This window comes from Schistocerca serialis, chromosome 4 (genome assembly GCF_023864345.2).
Source record: "Schistocerca serialis cubense isolate TAMUIC-IGC-003099 chromosome 4, iqSchSeri2.2, whole genome shotgun sequence".
Classification (NCBI taxonomy): Eukaryota; Metazoa; Arthropoda; class Insecta; order Orthoptera; family Acrididae; genus Schistocerca; species Schistocerca serialis.
In genome coordinates, this window is record NC_064641.1 from 59821022 (window position 1) to 59836369 (window position 15348).

Genomic DNA, 15348 nt, shown 5'->3' on the forward strand with positions numbered 1-15348 from the left:
AAGATAACTTGCCAAATGGTGCAGAGCGAGCTGTTGTAACATTAATCAAATATTAAGAGAAACACACTGAAGCCGATAAGTAGTGGCTGTAATTTAAATGTACCAAATATTGATCAGTTTTGCTTCTGTTATGTTTTGGTAGCTTATTTTAGTAATGTATATTGTGCCACTTACAATGTATGGTCTTCAATTTTACAGGAAGATAATTGACAATGTACGTGGTGAAATTAACAAACGGCAGTGGATAATTTTTGATGGTGATGTGGATCCTGAGTGGGTTGAGAATTTGAACTCTGTGCTGGATGATAACAAGTTGCTTACCCTGCCAAATGGAGAAAGACTCTCACTTCCACCTAACGTTAGAGTGATGTTTGAGGTTAGTTAAATATCTCTTGCTTATATTATTTGAGCATAATTATTTCTTTTGTTGTCTGTGGCATATAAGAGGTATGTGAAGAATATAAATTGTTAGTATGTAACAATGGAATCGACATTGGAATGATGACAATATTTTGGAAAGGATAGTTGCTACTCATCATAGTGCAGATGCTGGGTCGCAGATAGACACAACAAAAAGACTGTCAGACAAAGCTTTTGGCCAAACAGGCCTTCATCAGAATACACGCACTCACTCACTCACACGACCAGTCTCTGGCTGCCACATTTAGAGCCTGGTCTAGGCAGCCAGAGACTGGTCGTGTGTGTGTGTGTGTGTGTGTGTGTGTGTGTGTGTGTGTGTGTGTTTTCACTGCACATAACAAATCTGATTAGCAAAATTTCATTGGAATGAAACATCTGTTGTGTTCAACAGACCTACATTGTGCTGCCAATTTGCACACAATCATTTGAGACCTTTGCTGACAAAGATCTGGGAGTTCAGGTAAAAAGGCTATATTCAGAGGGTAAACAGTGAAAATATAGTATTTTCATTCACATTATTTCTTTTTATAAATGTCACAATTAAAAATTATTATTATTATTATTAAATTTAACTTCTGTCTACCTTTTGCCTTAATTTTTGTTATAGGTTCAAGATCTTAAGTATGCAACTTTGGCTACTGTTTCTCGCTGTGGTATGGTGTGGTTCTCAGAGGATGTTCTGTCAACAGAAATGATTTTTGAGAATTACATGTCCCGTCTTAGGAACATACCACTTGAGGAAAGTGATGAAGATTCTGGCTTTGGTAAAAAGACAGAGAAAAAAGAAGATGTAATGTCACCTGCATTACAGGTAATAAAAAAGTGATAACTGAGTAGTGATAATCTATCATGATAATCTATCAGTTACAGAAACACTCACTTTCACTGACCAATAATAATTCTTTTAGATCCAGAATGAGGTTGCCAGCATTCTTCAGCCTTTCTTTTCCCCTGATGGTCTTGTGGTAAAGTGCCTGGAGTTTGCTATGAAGCAAGAACACATTATGGACTTCACTAGATTAAGAGCTTTGAGTTCATTGTTCTCTATGGTCAACCAAAGTGTGAGGTAAAAAATTATTTTCATTTATACTGATATTTCTGTGATTTAGTTTCAGCATTTAAGGTTTCAGTACCATTCTACTGAAATAAAATGTTTGTTAAGTCACTGATCTGCATAAATCTTCAAATGTTGTAATCATTCTTTTTATGGAATGGCCAGAACTGTATAAGTCCATTTTGAAAGGAAAAAAAAGAGAAAAAAATGAAGTTGCTTAAGCAACTGTGCTGCAGTAACCTAGTTCTTTTGCATTGTTTGCTCTACCATTATCTGCTAATTACCTCCATGTTGTTAATGGTTATTGCTTTCTTAGTGATTTCACATTTCACTGACAGTGACATAAAATTTTCTGTGCAAAATCTGGAATGGGGCATTCTGTTAAATGAGTTATTCAGGTTGACTCAGTTATAGAGCAATTCTTCATATTAACATTGAGAATTCCTTTTGAAATGATATTACTTTGCAGTGGAATTTGAATTTTAACCTGAACCTGCATCTGTATGTTATGTTCTGTTGCATTTGTCCTTATGTCCAACATGTTACATAGAAAGATAAAAACTTTCATAATAACAGAACAATAATGAAACATAATAAAACTGAAGGGATACCATAACTGACACGCCTCCACATTTTATGGTAGGAACTAAGTAAGCCAGCCGTAAGTTTCTTCAGGTGTCCATCATGCGTAAACTGTACTTAGCAGAAACATTGAGAGATATTGGGACTGTAGGCAACATTGTAAGACTTTTAATGATAAAAAATAAGTTAGATGCAGTTATTCTGTTAATGTAGCTTGAGTTAAATTTTAACTGCAGAATCAATTTAGATTGAAATAGGATGTCATTGGCATCACTTTAATGCTGCAACAGGTGCTAACAGTATTCCTTTCAGTTCAAAATGCTTTCTTGCACTTTGTCTTTCAAGTGAAAGTTTTGTTAAACTTTCTTCTCTCTTGCATAAAACACACTCAAAATTTCTTCCTATTTCTTATATTTCTGTTTTATCTTGACTAAATCTGCTTTTAGAGTGTGTAAATGGGAAATGGAATTTGTGTGTTTGTGAACACTGTTCTGTTTGTTTCCATTCCCATTGCTCAAACATAAAATCTCCCATTCTATCACAATGTTCTCATTTTTTAGTGAAAATTTCTTAAAACTTTTTTCATTTTAAGTGTCATTACTCTGGTTCTTAAAATCATGTCAGTTTCAATTTCATCCTTCAAAATTAATTTGCTGCCTATGAATTCCTTGACAGCAGCTGTATTAGGTATAGATCCACGAACGAGTAGTGAGGTGAAGGTTTGTGCCAGACATGGACTAGAACCTCACACAATTTTTCATAAGTGACTATTGGTCAGGGGTCCTATTCCTAATAGAAACAACATCAAGAAATTCATATTCAGTGAATTAATTTAGAAGTATTTTCTACAGTGGTAGATCGTAAGCAGTGTCTGTTCCTTCAGACACGCATGCAAGTTAAATTCCATTAATGAGAATTGCTGCTGATTTCTTTTAAAATTACACTGACAGTTGACAATTCTACATTGACATACAGAAATATAATTTTGATAAGTTACAGCATGTAATAATGTGGAATGTCTCCAAATTATACCGTATTGTTTCAGGAATGTTTTACAGTACAACCATTCACATCCTGATTTTCCCCTGCCCTCTGAGCAGCTTGAAAGATATATTCCCAAATGCCTTGTTTATGCTTTGCTGTGGAGTTTTGCTGGTGATGCAAAGCTCAAAGTGCGGCAGGACTTGGGAGACTTCATCCGCTCAGTCACTACTATTGCACTGCCACCATCAACTAGTATGTCAATAATTGATTATGAGGTAAGTACTGTTCATGGTGTTAACAATACTTTTGGACTTCATCTTTGGCAGAGAAAATATTTATTTACAAAATAACTACTGAATAGTTATTAGGTGTGAAATTTCTGAGCTTTCTTTCTTAGAATGTTTGATTAAAGATAAAAATGCAGTACACATTAAAGTAGCTATGTATTGTTGGGGTATACTTTCTGAGTCTTGCACACACACAGCTTCAGAATATATTCCACTGTACAGGTGTCCTGACCGCTGCTGTCCACAGCGTCTCAACAGTTTAGGATGGTTCAAAACGGTGGACTTAGTCTTAGTTTCTTCAACTTTTATTTGTGTACCAAATAAAGGAGATTTCACATTGTTTCAACCATGGTAGCTTTCTCATGTTCTGCATTGTTGCTTCTTTTCCCAACTATCCCACTATATTTAAACAGCTATTCATAGAATACATATGGAAACTACAGCAAAATTCCCAGGGTTGGGATTAATAACCAAATGAAAGCTTATTTTTCTTTTAAAAATGTACAGCATAAATATATACGAAAGTTTTTGTTGTGTTTACAGTTTCTGCCATAAACAGTTAAATTTCTGCAGCCTCCTAATATATTATAGATCCCAGTTTTAATAGTTATTGTCATTGTGTGTCCATTCCCATTTCAGTGGTGTAGTACACTGAGGTGACAAGTCATGGAATACCTCATGATATTGTTAGACCTCCTTTTGGCTGATGTAGTGCAACAACTTGATGTGGCATGGACTCAACAAGCCGTTGGAAGACCCTGAAGAAATATTGACCCATGCTGCCTCTATGGCTGTCTATAATTATGAAAGTGTTGCTGGTGCAGGTTTTTGTGCACAAAACTGACCTCTCGATTATGTCCCTTAAATGTTCGATGGGACTGATTTTAAGTGATCTGGACGGCCATACTGTTTGTTCCAATTGTCCAGAATGTTCTTCAAACCAGTGACGAACAATTGTGGCCTGCTGACAAGATGCATTGTCATCCATAAAAATTCCATTGTTGTTTGGGAATGTGATATCCATCAGTGGCTGCAAATGGTCTTAAAAGTAGCTGAACATCTAAAGGACCCAGTCCATTCCATGTAAACACACACACACACACACACACACACACACACACACACTTGCAGAGTGCATTATTGACAGCTTGCATCTATGGCTTTCTGTGGTCTGTACTGCACTTGAACCCTATCATCAGCTCTTACCAATTGAAATTGAGTCATCTGAATAGGCCACAGTTCTCAAGTTGTCTAGGGTCCAACCAATATGGTCACTAGGCCAGGAGAGGCGCCTCAGGCAATGCCATGCTGTTAGTGAAGGCACCAACACTGTAGCCATCTTTATATGTGAATACAGTGGAACTTTGATTTTACATTCTCTGATTTTGTTTTCCGCGATTCTGCACCATAAATTTGTAGCTCCATGTGAAAAACCCATAAGATCAGTGCTGAAAATTTCCTGATTTTTACATTTCTTCCTAGTAGGGTTTACCTCATTTCTAAATTCGTATTTGATGTCTCACTTGACTTCGTCTCATTTTCTTCCTGTTGACATTTGGTGTGACTGAATGAAGTGGCCCAAAAGACAAACAGTTTGCGCCACTGGTGGTGGTGGTGGTGGAGGAGGAGGAGGAGTAGTAGTAGTAGTAGTAGTAGTAGTAGTAGTAGTTAAGGGAATATTTTACGCCATTGTGGAGAGGGGAGGTATGAGAGAGGAAATGCTGATGTAATCAATGATCAGCATTGCCAACACAACTTGTAACATTTAGCTTCACTGCACAGTCGCTATCAGCCTCTGCTAGGTTGTGGCAGCAATGAGTCGGTGCGAAGTGTTTCAGACCAAGCCAATATGTGACAAAGGGGCCCAGCTGCCACATTTACTTGCGCCACTTATTACTCAATCTCACCTTTTTACATGTATTTCTGATGTACTGTATGCAGCAATAATATTGATTGTCAACCTTTTAAATTCAAACACTGAGTTTCAAAGAATATGCTCGGTCAGAATAGAGGAAATGCCTGCCATTTCCGGCTTGTGAGCCATGAGCTCACATTGGCTGGCAACTTGTTACATCACCCAACAGCCAGCGCAGTCACCACACTACACTAACATGTGTAAAATGAGTTTGCCACTTTGGTTAGCTCATTATGTAGTAAGTTTACAGACCTTAACCTACAAAACATTGAAATTTCTAAAGTATGGAACTGAAAAGTATGAACAAGCACAGGAGCTATAAATCAGTTGGTGGGAGAATTTCATTCTCCTCCTCCTAAGTAGGAATTTTAACAACACTCATGTCATCAACTCACATAACCAAATCACAAATCCACAAACAAGAATGAAATTTCAAAATTTTACATCATATAAAAGAACTATCAGGAAAAAGTGGGTTTTGGCACTTGTTATAATGTACGGTACGTAATTGAAAAGACTATCACTTTTGCTAATGATGTTCGAGGTAATTGAGCCATTTCCCAACACACAATTCCCACAAATTATACCCATAAAACAAGCAGTTTTGAACTTTCTTTCATTTTATGTTCATCTTAAAATAGCAAAAATTTATAACTTGCATGGTGAAATAAACTGAAATACCGTGAAAACTGCTGGATTACAAAATCTCGGATGTTTGTTTCCCAATTGCAGCCAGTAACTGTGTAGCAGGGTGACGTCAGGCTAATGAAGTGGCTTCTAGCATATAGAGTGATAAATAGCATGCTTACTTGGTGGCTGGTTTCAAAGTACAGCTGATGTGAGCGGTGGTGGTGGTGGTGGTGGTGGTGGTGGTGGTGGTGGTGGTGGTTAGTGTTTAACGTCCCGTCGACAACGAGATCATTAGAGACGGAGCGCAAGCTCGGGGTAGGGAAGGATTGGGAAGGAAATCGGCCGTGCCCTTTCAAAGGAACCATCCCGGCATGTGCCTGAAACGATTTAGGGAAATCACGGAAAACATAAATCAGGATGGCTGGAGACGGGATTGAACCGTCGTCCTCCCGAATGCAAGTCCAGTGTGCTAGATGTGAGCGGTGTATAGCAAATGGAGTGACCTCAACTTCCATTTAGGTTTAATTTATGTAGTTATATTTCATACACTATTCACTGCTGTGCACAAATTTTTTTACAGTAGTTCTGCTCGGAGCCGGCCGGTGTCCGAGCGGTTCTAGGCACTTCAGTCTGGAACCGTGTGACCACTACGGACGCAGGTTCGAATTCTGCTTCGGGCATGGATGTGTGTGATGTCCTTTGGTTTGTTAGTTTAAGTAGTTCTAAGTTCTAGGGGACTGATGCCCTCAGATGTTAAGTCCCATAGTGCTCAGAGCCATTTGAACCGTTTGAGTTCTGCTCAGAGCCTGTCAACAGAATCCAGAATGTTTCGTGCCTCTACAGACTGCAGCCAGTGTAGGCTACTCCATTTACTATGTGCAGCACCACAATTAACAGGACGTGTTTAGTGAACAGTTGTGTGATGGCTTGTTTGTCTTTGTCGCACGAATGTTTCGTGCCTCTACAGACTGCAGCCAGTGTAGGCTACTCCATTTACTATGTGCAGCACCACAATTAACAGGACGTGTTTAGTGAACAGTTGTGTGATGGCTTGTTTGTCTTTGTCGCAGTCCTCAATGGTGTTTACATGTTGTGACGGCAGACAGATTGTTATAAATGTAACGGATTACTGGGACAGAGAAACATTGAAATTGCAGAACGGTTAATATGCTCGTGCTTTCACAAAACCTCCTGTGTTTACACTACAGCAAGTGACGAGTTCAAAGTACAAACGGTGCATGGAGATACTGCAGACTGCTCCTTTTCAACCACTCAGTAGTGCTGAGTAGACTTCACACTACTTTTTGCAGTCATGACGTCATTAGTGGGCTTTTGACTATCAATTTTTGCAAGTGCGTGTGAACGACCCCAGTGTGAACTGCGTGCAGTTCAATTGTTCATTTCCTTTGTAGTGTGTGTGTGTGTGTGTGTGTGTGTGTGTGTGTGTGTGTGTCAAAGTACGATGTTTCAAAGCAGTGGTACATTGAAAATGTATCACTAACATATCAACCTTGTCATTAATAAAGCATGAAAACTATAAAGCTTAGAGAGATATTATGATGAGAGACAATCCTTGAATTAAGCTGTAGCATAATGAATAACATTGTGGTTTATGGAGTTAAAGGTGATAAGTTCACATTCTACTACATTCCTACTTAGTGTCGTTAACACTTTCTGAGACTTTGTTATAAATGTAATAAAAGTATGTTCTCGAATATTTGAACTTACTTAACATTTCCGTCTGATTAGAGAACAAAGGATGAAATAAATATTTGGCTGTTCATTTATGAATATGTGGTGATTTCAGAGTGTGTGGTTAGGCAGGAAACTGAGGGAACAGTTTTAATGGCTGAGAATGAAACGAGTAGCAATAAAATCCATATTCTTCCTTCTCAGAATTATTTGGCTTTTTATTTTCGAATATGTGACAATTTCAGTGTGTGTTGTTAGGCAGGTCATTGTTTGCAAGTGAAATGATGAGCAGTAACAGTCATATTCTTTCTTGTCACAAATATTTCGCACATTGTGCACCCACAGTCACATTTCCATGAAGAGTTCTCACTACAGTTGAGGTTCTCCTGTTACTTACACATCCATAAACATATGTCGGCACTAAAGCAATCAATAAATAGATAGCCTCATTTCCGGTTGCCTTCAGAGTGACACTACATCATGATTACTTTAGTTCCTGCAAAAAGTAGTGTGAAATGTACTCAATCCCTCAGCACAATAAACAAGGAAAAGGTTACAAGCAATACGCTAGAGGTCACTGCGCTCAAGTCACTAGAGTCCGTTAGATTCCTCACCATACTTCACAGCTTTTGGTTTCGTTCACCATGTTCATCAATTTTTGCTTTTTCTGGGTGTTTTGATGTATAATTTGTGGGTGTAGCATGTCAGAAAATAGCTAGCTTACCTTGTACCCTTATACCAGTTTCAGTTTTTTAATGAATTTTTACTTGCTGTTACCCATCCGTGATTTTTTAAGAACTGATGAAATTAATTATCACAAATTACTGTATTAACATTTTATTGAATATTTAATTTCCTTCACTTATACAAATTTTGTACATTGTATTGGAGAGGATTACAATTTTTAATCATATATGCCAATTACACATGGTTTTGCTCGTATTTTGGGGGTTTTAAAATTTTCCTTGGTTCTGCATTTTCCTCACTTTTTTGCCCTTTTTAAGTCTGGATCACATGAAAATGTAAAATAGGGGTTTTACTGTGTCTCAATCACATGACTTTTCATCACCTCAGTGTATTTTGCACAAGTGTGTATTAAAGTGTTTCCTTTGTTGTAGGTGAGCATTACTGGAGAATGGTGCCCATGGTCAAACAAGGTTCCTCAGATTGAGGTGGAGACACACAAAGTTGCAGCTCCTGATGTAGTTGTGCCAACTCTGGACACTGTGAGGCATGAATCCCTTCTTTACACTTGGCTGGCTGAACATAAACCTCTTGGTAAGCATAAAATGACTTTTTGTTATATTGCCTCGAGCTCTGGTGTCATCATTATGGTGTAGTGCAGTCGTTCCCAAGCTGGGGGTAGTTGCCACCTAAGGGGTAAAATGTTGTTTCCTGATCGGCAAGAACAAGTAATGAAAGTAAATCACTTTTTAAGTATCAGTGCTACTGTCACTATTTTGTAATATTGATTCCACAAGTTACCAATAATAGTTAGTTTTTCTTTAAATACCGTAGAGTCTTAATGTTTAGAATCTGGGAATTAAAATAAAACCTTTAGTTCAAAGTGGTGTTTTAGGTTTGTCATTATCGGTGAAGCACAGTGTTGTTTGGTTTTCTTTTTTGGCTGCTTTGCTTGTACACCTAAAAATGAGTGCTGCCACAAAGAAATACAAATTTGCGCCTTTGAATCTAAAGTTGGAAGCAAATGAAATGACTTGACAAAGAAGAAACAATAAAATTGCTCTTGAATATGGTGTCTGTGAAGTTACTGTTGGTGACTGGCCAAGGAACCGACTTAAAATGGAACAGTTTTCTTCACTGGCCAAAGAACAGACTTAAATTGGAACAGTTTTCTGCAAAGAAATGATTTGAAGAATCTCTGAACTGAGAAACTAAAAAGAAGTCGGAGTTTTTTTAAAAAAGACAAAAAAGCAAGTCAGGCATTGTTCATATGGTTTATTCTTACAAACATTGTATTATTTCTTTCCCCACATAAATTTGATAATCCGATTTTCGAAAGTTTGAGGTAGTCCCAGTCCCGTTCGCCTTGAATTATTGTAACTGTACTGTGCTAACATTAATGCATGACACTGTGGTGGAGGCTACAGCTTGTGAAACTAATGTATGAACAGCGTCTCCCACACATAGACAACACACTAAACATGTACTTTGTTCTGTGTACCTATGAGAAGGTGTAGCACATATGCTTAAATATCTCGTGAAAATGCCTTCTCCATGTTGTAAGTATAAGGGCCAGTCAAGTGAAAATTAGACAGATGGCAAAAAGTAAGTAAATTATTTATCATTTCAAACAACATCCTTCTGTTAGATAAGGCGGTCAATGCCATCATGGAAAAATGTTTGTGGTTTCCTACAGAACCATGATTGTACCCAGGTGTTCACCTTTTCATTTGAAGCAAATCAGTGGCCGCAAACTAATTATCTCATTGACTCATTCATTCCTTGTTTAACAAAATCCGTACAGAAACTAAATATTCTTTAGCTTTCATCATTTTAAAAATTAATTTATTCAAATAAAATACTTTTTCATTCTAAAGTTAAGTGGTAATGTTGGTAATGGGGGGGGGGGGGGGGGGGGCACGAGGGGGGAAGGGGGGGGGAGGTGCTAGGTAATATGTGATTGCACATGGGGGAATTCTCGAAAAGGTTGGGAGCTACTGGTGTAGTGGTTAACGTTGCTGCTTGGTGTGCTGTGGGTCATCATTTCAAATACAATCACCAGCAGTTATTTGTGATTTTCTTCTAGTCATTTCAAAAAGATCCTTGAAATGAAATGTTTTATCTTTGTAATGTTTGTATACCTGGGACATTTGATGTTTAGCTGCACTCTGCATCCAGGGGATGATCGGTTCGGTTTTGGCAGTACATTGTTGTCAGTAAGAAGGTGGGAACACACTAGGTATTCTCAAGAAATCTACAACGTTGTGCCAATTTGGCGGTGTAAAAGGTATCAGCTACCCAGACAAGAACCTGAATACAAGCTGTACATTGTTCCCACAGTTCATATACGAGACAAACCCATGGATTCCAAGCCAGCAGCAAGTCAGCTGCACATTAAGCATCCATTAGTGTTTTCCAGAGATGTTGGCCAAAGAGTCAACAAAATGCTTGAAAGAATTCAACTGAGTCACCAAATACAACAGGACAACACAGCTCAGCAATAGTTCAAAAACAGTGAAGAGAAGTTTAATAGCTGGGACAAATTCCAGGACGAATCAAAGAAAACATTTGGTGACAGTAAACAGGAAGTCTCTTTATCAGAACTTTAGTTGAAGAACAGGGCCCAAAGTCATGGCAAAATGACACAGTCATACACACAGAATGTTTTGGGCCTTTGCAACACTGTGAATGCAGATACAACGGAAGTCTACAAAACCACGAATTTGGTGAAAGGAGTCACAGGCTTCTCTGGCAAAGTAAGACGATGTTAGAAGCATTAATCAAGTGGTGCCAATGCACTGAGGAAGTACAACCGAAGAGAGTTGGATGAAAGAAGTATGATCAACTTCAAAATGTGGTCCCTATGCCTATTACAGAAGACCGCCACAATACTGCCTCTCATACACAAAAGTTGAGAGAGATGAGATACAGCATTTATGTCAATGAGAATTGTAGGACTGAGTAAGCAAGAGATGATAACCAAAAACATCAACCCGATAAACACTCTAGATGGCCAACCAGTTGGGCACTAGTTATCTTGCGGGGCATTTTTTATTTATGTGATGTCAAATGCCTTTCGGCAGCAGCTAAAGAAGACTGTTCCAAGATATAAAAGTGATTATGCTGAAGGTCAGCAAATGGAAAATATGTCCAGCTGACTGGAACACGTATCGCACAAATAACTATCAGTGATCTAACACAGCCCTTCGAATTTGTAATTTTAACAGAAGGCATCACAAGCAGTCAGAGACTGTGGAAGACGAGAGCTCCAGATTGACAAAGCTAATACAATAAATACAGATCAACATAGGTTGCTCTGGATGGCTGTTTGCTGCTGAAGTTGGTGGTGTTAAACTAAGAAGCTTTTGTTGACTGCAAAGAGTCACTCAGGGTCACAAAATAAATCTTGATGCCAGGGACAGTCATATGCATTGTAGATGATCAAGGGGAACTTTAGATCACCAAGTGTAAAGAGCAGCCACAACTCAACTCTTAAAGGTATATGCTTAGGTACAACAGTACCAGTCCAGGAAAGGCAGCTTGGCGTAATCGACAGAGAATCATGCTCCACGACCACTACAGTCAATGCAGGAGCAAGCCACTATTGAACTGCCAGTAAGATATGGCCTGATTAAGGAACAAGTATGGTGAGTGATAACCATTTGGCATCAATTTTCAGCTGCTTTTAAATCTGGAGTGATGAAGAGACAGACCAAGTGACCCATGATAAAACACAATGTTAACATCGGGTATCATCCTCTAAATAGCCAGCAGTCATGTAGATGCTGGCTGGATGACGGATAATCTGGGAGGAAGGGGACAAGATGCTGCAAGATGACTTCATTCAACCTTCAGAGTGTCCTTGGTCCTCCCTGGTGGTTTTTGTGGTGGACAGGACATAACATTTCTGCGCTGACTACCAATGACTGAATGAAATCGTGGAGAAAGATGTTAGCCACTGGTGCACATTGCTGATACCCTAGACTGCTTGAAGGGAGCAAAATAGTTTGCAGATGTGGACGTAGAGGTGCACATTGCTGATACCCTGGAGTGCTTGAAGGGAGCAAAGTAGTTTGCAGATGTGGACGTAGAGACAGGCTACTGGCAAATCAAGGTTGACTGGCCAAAAAGCTGCCTTCATAACTCCTGACTACGTCAGAGTTCAAAATAATTCCACTTGGATTGTGCAACACTCCAGTCACCTTTGAACATACGATGAGCAACCTGCTTAGACATCTTGAGTGGACAATGAGTCTTTAATGTGTTGAAGTGTATTCAGGCTACAGGTCTCCTCCTGAATCGGAGAAAGTGCCTCTTCATTCTCCAAGAAATAAAAATCTTTGGGTACTTCATGAATGATCAAGGTTTGCCCTGATCCAGAGAAAATAAGAGCCATCAGATTTTGTGACTGTTTGGCACATTTGTGACATGAGAAGTTTTCTCTGAATGTGCTCTTCCTACTGGTGCTCCATAAAGGACTTCTGTACCAAGGCATACCCCTTGCAAGAACTGCAGGGAGGTGCCAAATTTTCCTGGAACAAAGAGCAAGAAAAATCGGTGCTTGTCGTTAAGGAGGGATCTGTTTCTAGCATTGTATGGTGAGAATGCTGAGATAGAACTTAACACCGATGCTAGCGGTTGTGGGGTAGGAGCAGTTCTAGTAAAATTTCAGGAAGGTGCCAAAAAGGTGCTTATGCTTCCATAGTACTCTCAAAAGTTTGAGGACGACTGAAAAACTGAAAAAGAATACCTTGCTGTTGTTTGAGCCATCTAAAAGTTCCAGACTTATTTATGGCAAACCATTCACAGTTGTTGTGGGTCGCCATTCTCCATGCTGGTTGACTACTTCAAAGGATCTGTTGGGTCGACTGACAAGATGGACACCACCACCACCACCACCACCACCACCACCCCCTCCCCCTTCCCAATTTGTTAAAAACCCCTTTCTCCAGACTCCTCTCCCCCTCATCTTCAAGAAACAACTAGGCTCGAATTATGGGGGCTATCCAGATACAGGTATTCTGTAGCATGTAGCATCATTAAATTAAGGCAAATGCTGGAATACAACACAGAAAACAGTAATGTTGAAATTAGTAATGTCACTTTTCTTTTGTAGCCGTATTCGTAGTTTGAGTGGAATAGAACTTCTGGTCACACTTACTAAAGTCGCAGTGTGTTCTTCTAATCATCACTTGGCTTGGTTCCTTAGTGTTATGTTAATGTATTTTCTGCTCCCCCCCCCCCCCCCCCCCCTGCATCCAGAACACACGTATTGCAATGTATAGATCCTGATGATACCTTACATCTGTTTCAGTTCTGTGTGGGCCTCCTGGCTCAGGGAAGACAATGACCTTGTTTTCTGCCTTGCGTGCTCTTCCTGATATGGAGGTAGTCGGGCTCAACTTCTCATCAGCTACAACACCAGAATTGCTCCTGAAGACATTTGACCACTATTGTGAATACCGAAAAACACCTAATGGCGTTGTTCTGGCACCAGTACAGGTAATGACTTTTAATGATTAAAGTATTTGTAGTTCTTTCGTGTTGAATTTTAAAAAGGCACTTTCTTATGGTAGCACCATGCTTGTTAGTCTATTAATGAAATATGCTAAGGTGACAAAGGGATCATTATGAAATGTGGTACTGTTTTGTAATCTTACTGATTTTATTATTTTTATTTTTTTAAATTTTATTTTAGCTGGGGAAATGGTTGGTGCTGTTTTGTGATGAGATCAATTTGCCTGACATGGATCAGTATGGCACACAACGAGTAATCTCATTCCTGCGGCAGTTAGTAGAACATTGTGGCTTCTACCGTGCTTCAGACCAGGCATGGGTGTCTCTGGAACGGATTCAGTTTGTTGGGGCCTGCAATCCCCCAACTGATCCGGGCCGAAAACCACTTTCTCATCGTTTCCTTAGACATGTGCCAGTGATATATGTAGACTACCCAGGAGAGATGTCACTCAAGCAGGTTAGTGCAATGTGCTTCCTGTGACTTTTCTATTACAAAAAACGTATAACTGATTTTAATTAGTTGAAATGATAAAATTTTTATAGTTCAAAGCTCTCAAATAAAGGTGTATAGTTAACCCATTCCCTGCTATAGATGTGCTCTCTACATCCCCTGCCAAACGTGGCTTTGTCATTGCTGTACTGGTTGTATGGAGCTGTTACCTGTGTTGAGACACATGGTTCTGGCCACTTTGACGTACTATGATCTCTTTTTAAGGAAACTGTTCAGAAGGAAAAAAATAGTCTGCACACCTTACAATCAGATATCTTTGCTCGATAAAGAAGTGGATTTCTTTCAGTTATTTGTCATAGCTACTGTGCTGCAGCAAATTAAATAAAGCATTGCAGAATTTTCAGAGGTAAAAACACATTGTGTGAATTTTGTGACTGGTATATTTTAGCTCATAAATTGCTCCAAAGAGATGTAGATAAAATATAGAAATTTTATTTAAAATTGAAAGCAGAGTGATATCTCATTTAGTTCTTGAGGTATTGGTTTCTACATCCGACATATGCAGCAGCAGTGAGAGGGTCAGTGGAATGGGACGAGTAAGCGCATCAGTAGCGCTTGAGGAAAACCTAGAAGCTGTGTTGAAACACGTCCTCAGCAGCTGGGGAGCAGCAGAGCATGAGAAGTTAACTTGTCCATAGCAGTCATATTGTTCTTTTACAAAAGAACTATATTTAGATACTGTGGGAATGTACGTAATTCCTTAGTTATTGGTAAAACAAATGGGAGGCTTTAATTTATTTTCAGAATACTGGAAAGCTACAGTTTGTCTTTCAGAGACATTGCCTCCAAAATATCTGTGTCACATACTGCGAACATTACTAAAATGGGTGCGATACATATTAGAGTTGTCTAATAGGATGCATAGTGTGTAGAAAGGGATTGTGATATGAATGGTTAGAGGCCAGTTTGTCAGCCAGAAGTGCTGAATTTTTTTAACTGTCAGGCAGTCGGAGAGAGCATGGGGATAACCTTGGTTATAAATTTGTTAAAATTACATAGACAAAGGCTGGCCATTTGTATCTTTCGGGAGGCACAATTCCCAGTACTGCTGGTTGTTTTAAAGTAAAAAGCG

General features: G+C 39.0%; 1 protein-coding gene across 3 annotated transcripts in view; it reads left to right on the plus strand.

The window, feature by feature from the left end:
- LOC126474868 (dynein heavy chain, cytoplasmic) overlaps window positions 1-15348 on the plus strand; it is a 231166-nt gene that overhangs the window by 114307 nt on the left and 101511 nt on the right. For all 3 annotated transcript variants that reach the window (XM_050102347.1, XM_050102348.1, XM_050102349.1), the window contains 7 exons: window positions 199-376; window positions 1028-1231; window positions 1329-1486; window positions 3102-3315; window positions 8683-8842; window positions 13563-13750; window positions 13947-14222. In XM_050102347.1, coding sequence (XP_049958304.1) covers window positions 199-376; window positions 1028-1231; window positions 1329-1486; window positions 3102-3315; window positions 8683-8842; window positions 13563-13750; window positions 13947-14222 — 1378 coding nt within the window. The remainder of the gene's footprint in view (window positions 1-198; window positions 377-1027; window positions 1232-1328; window positions 1487-3101; window positions 3316-8682; window positions 8843-13562; window positions 13751-13946; window positions 14223-15348) is intronic.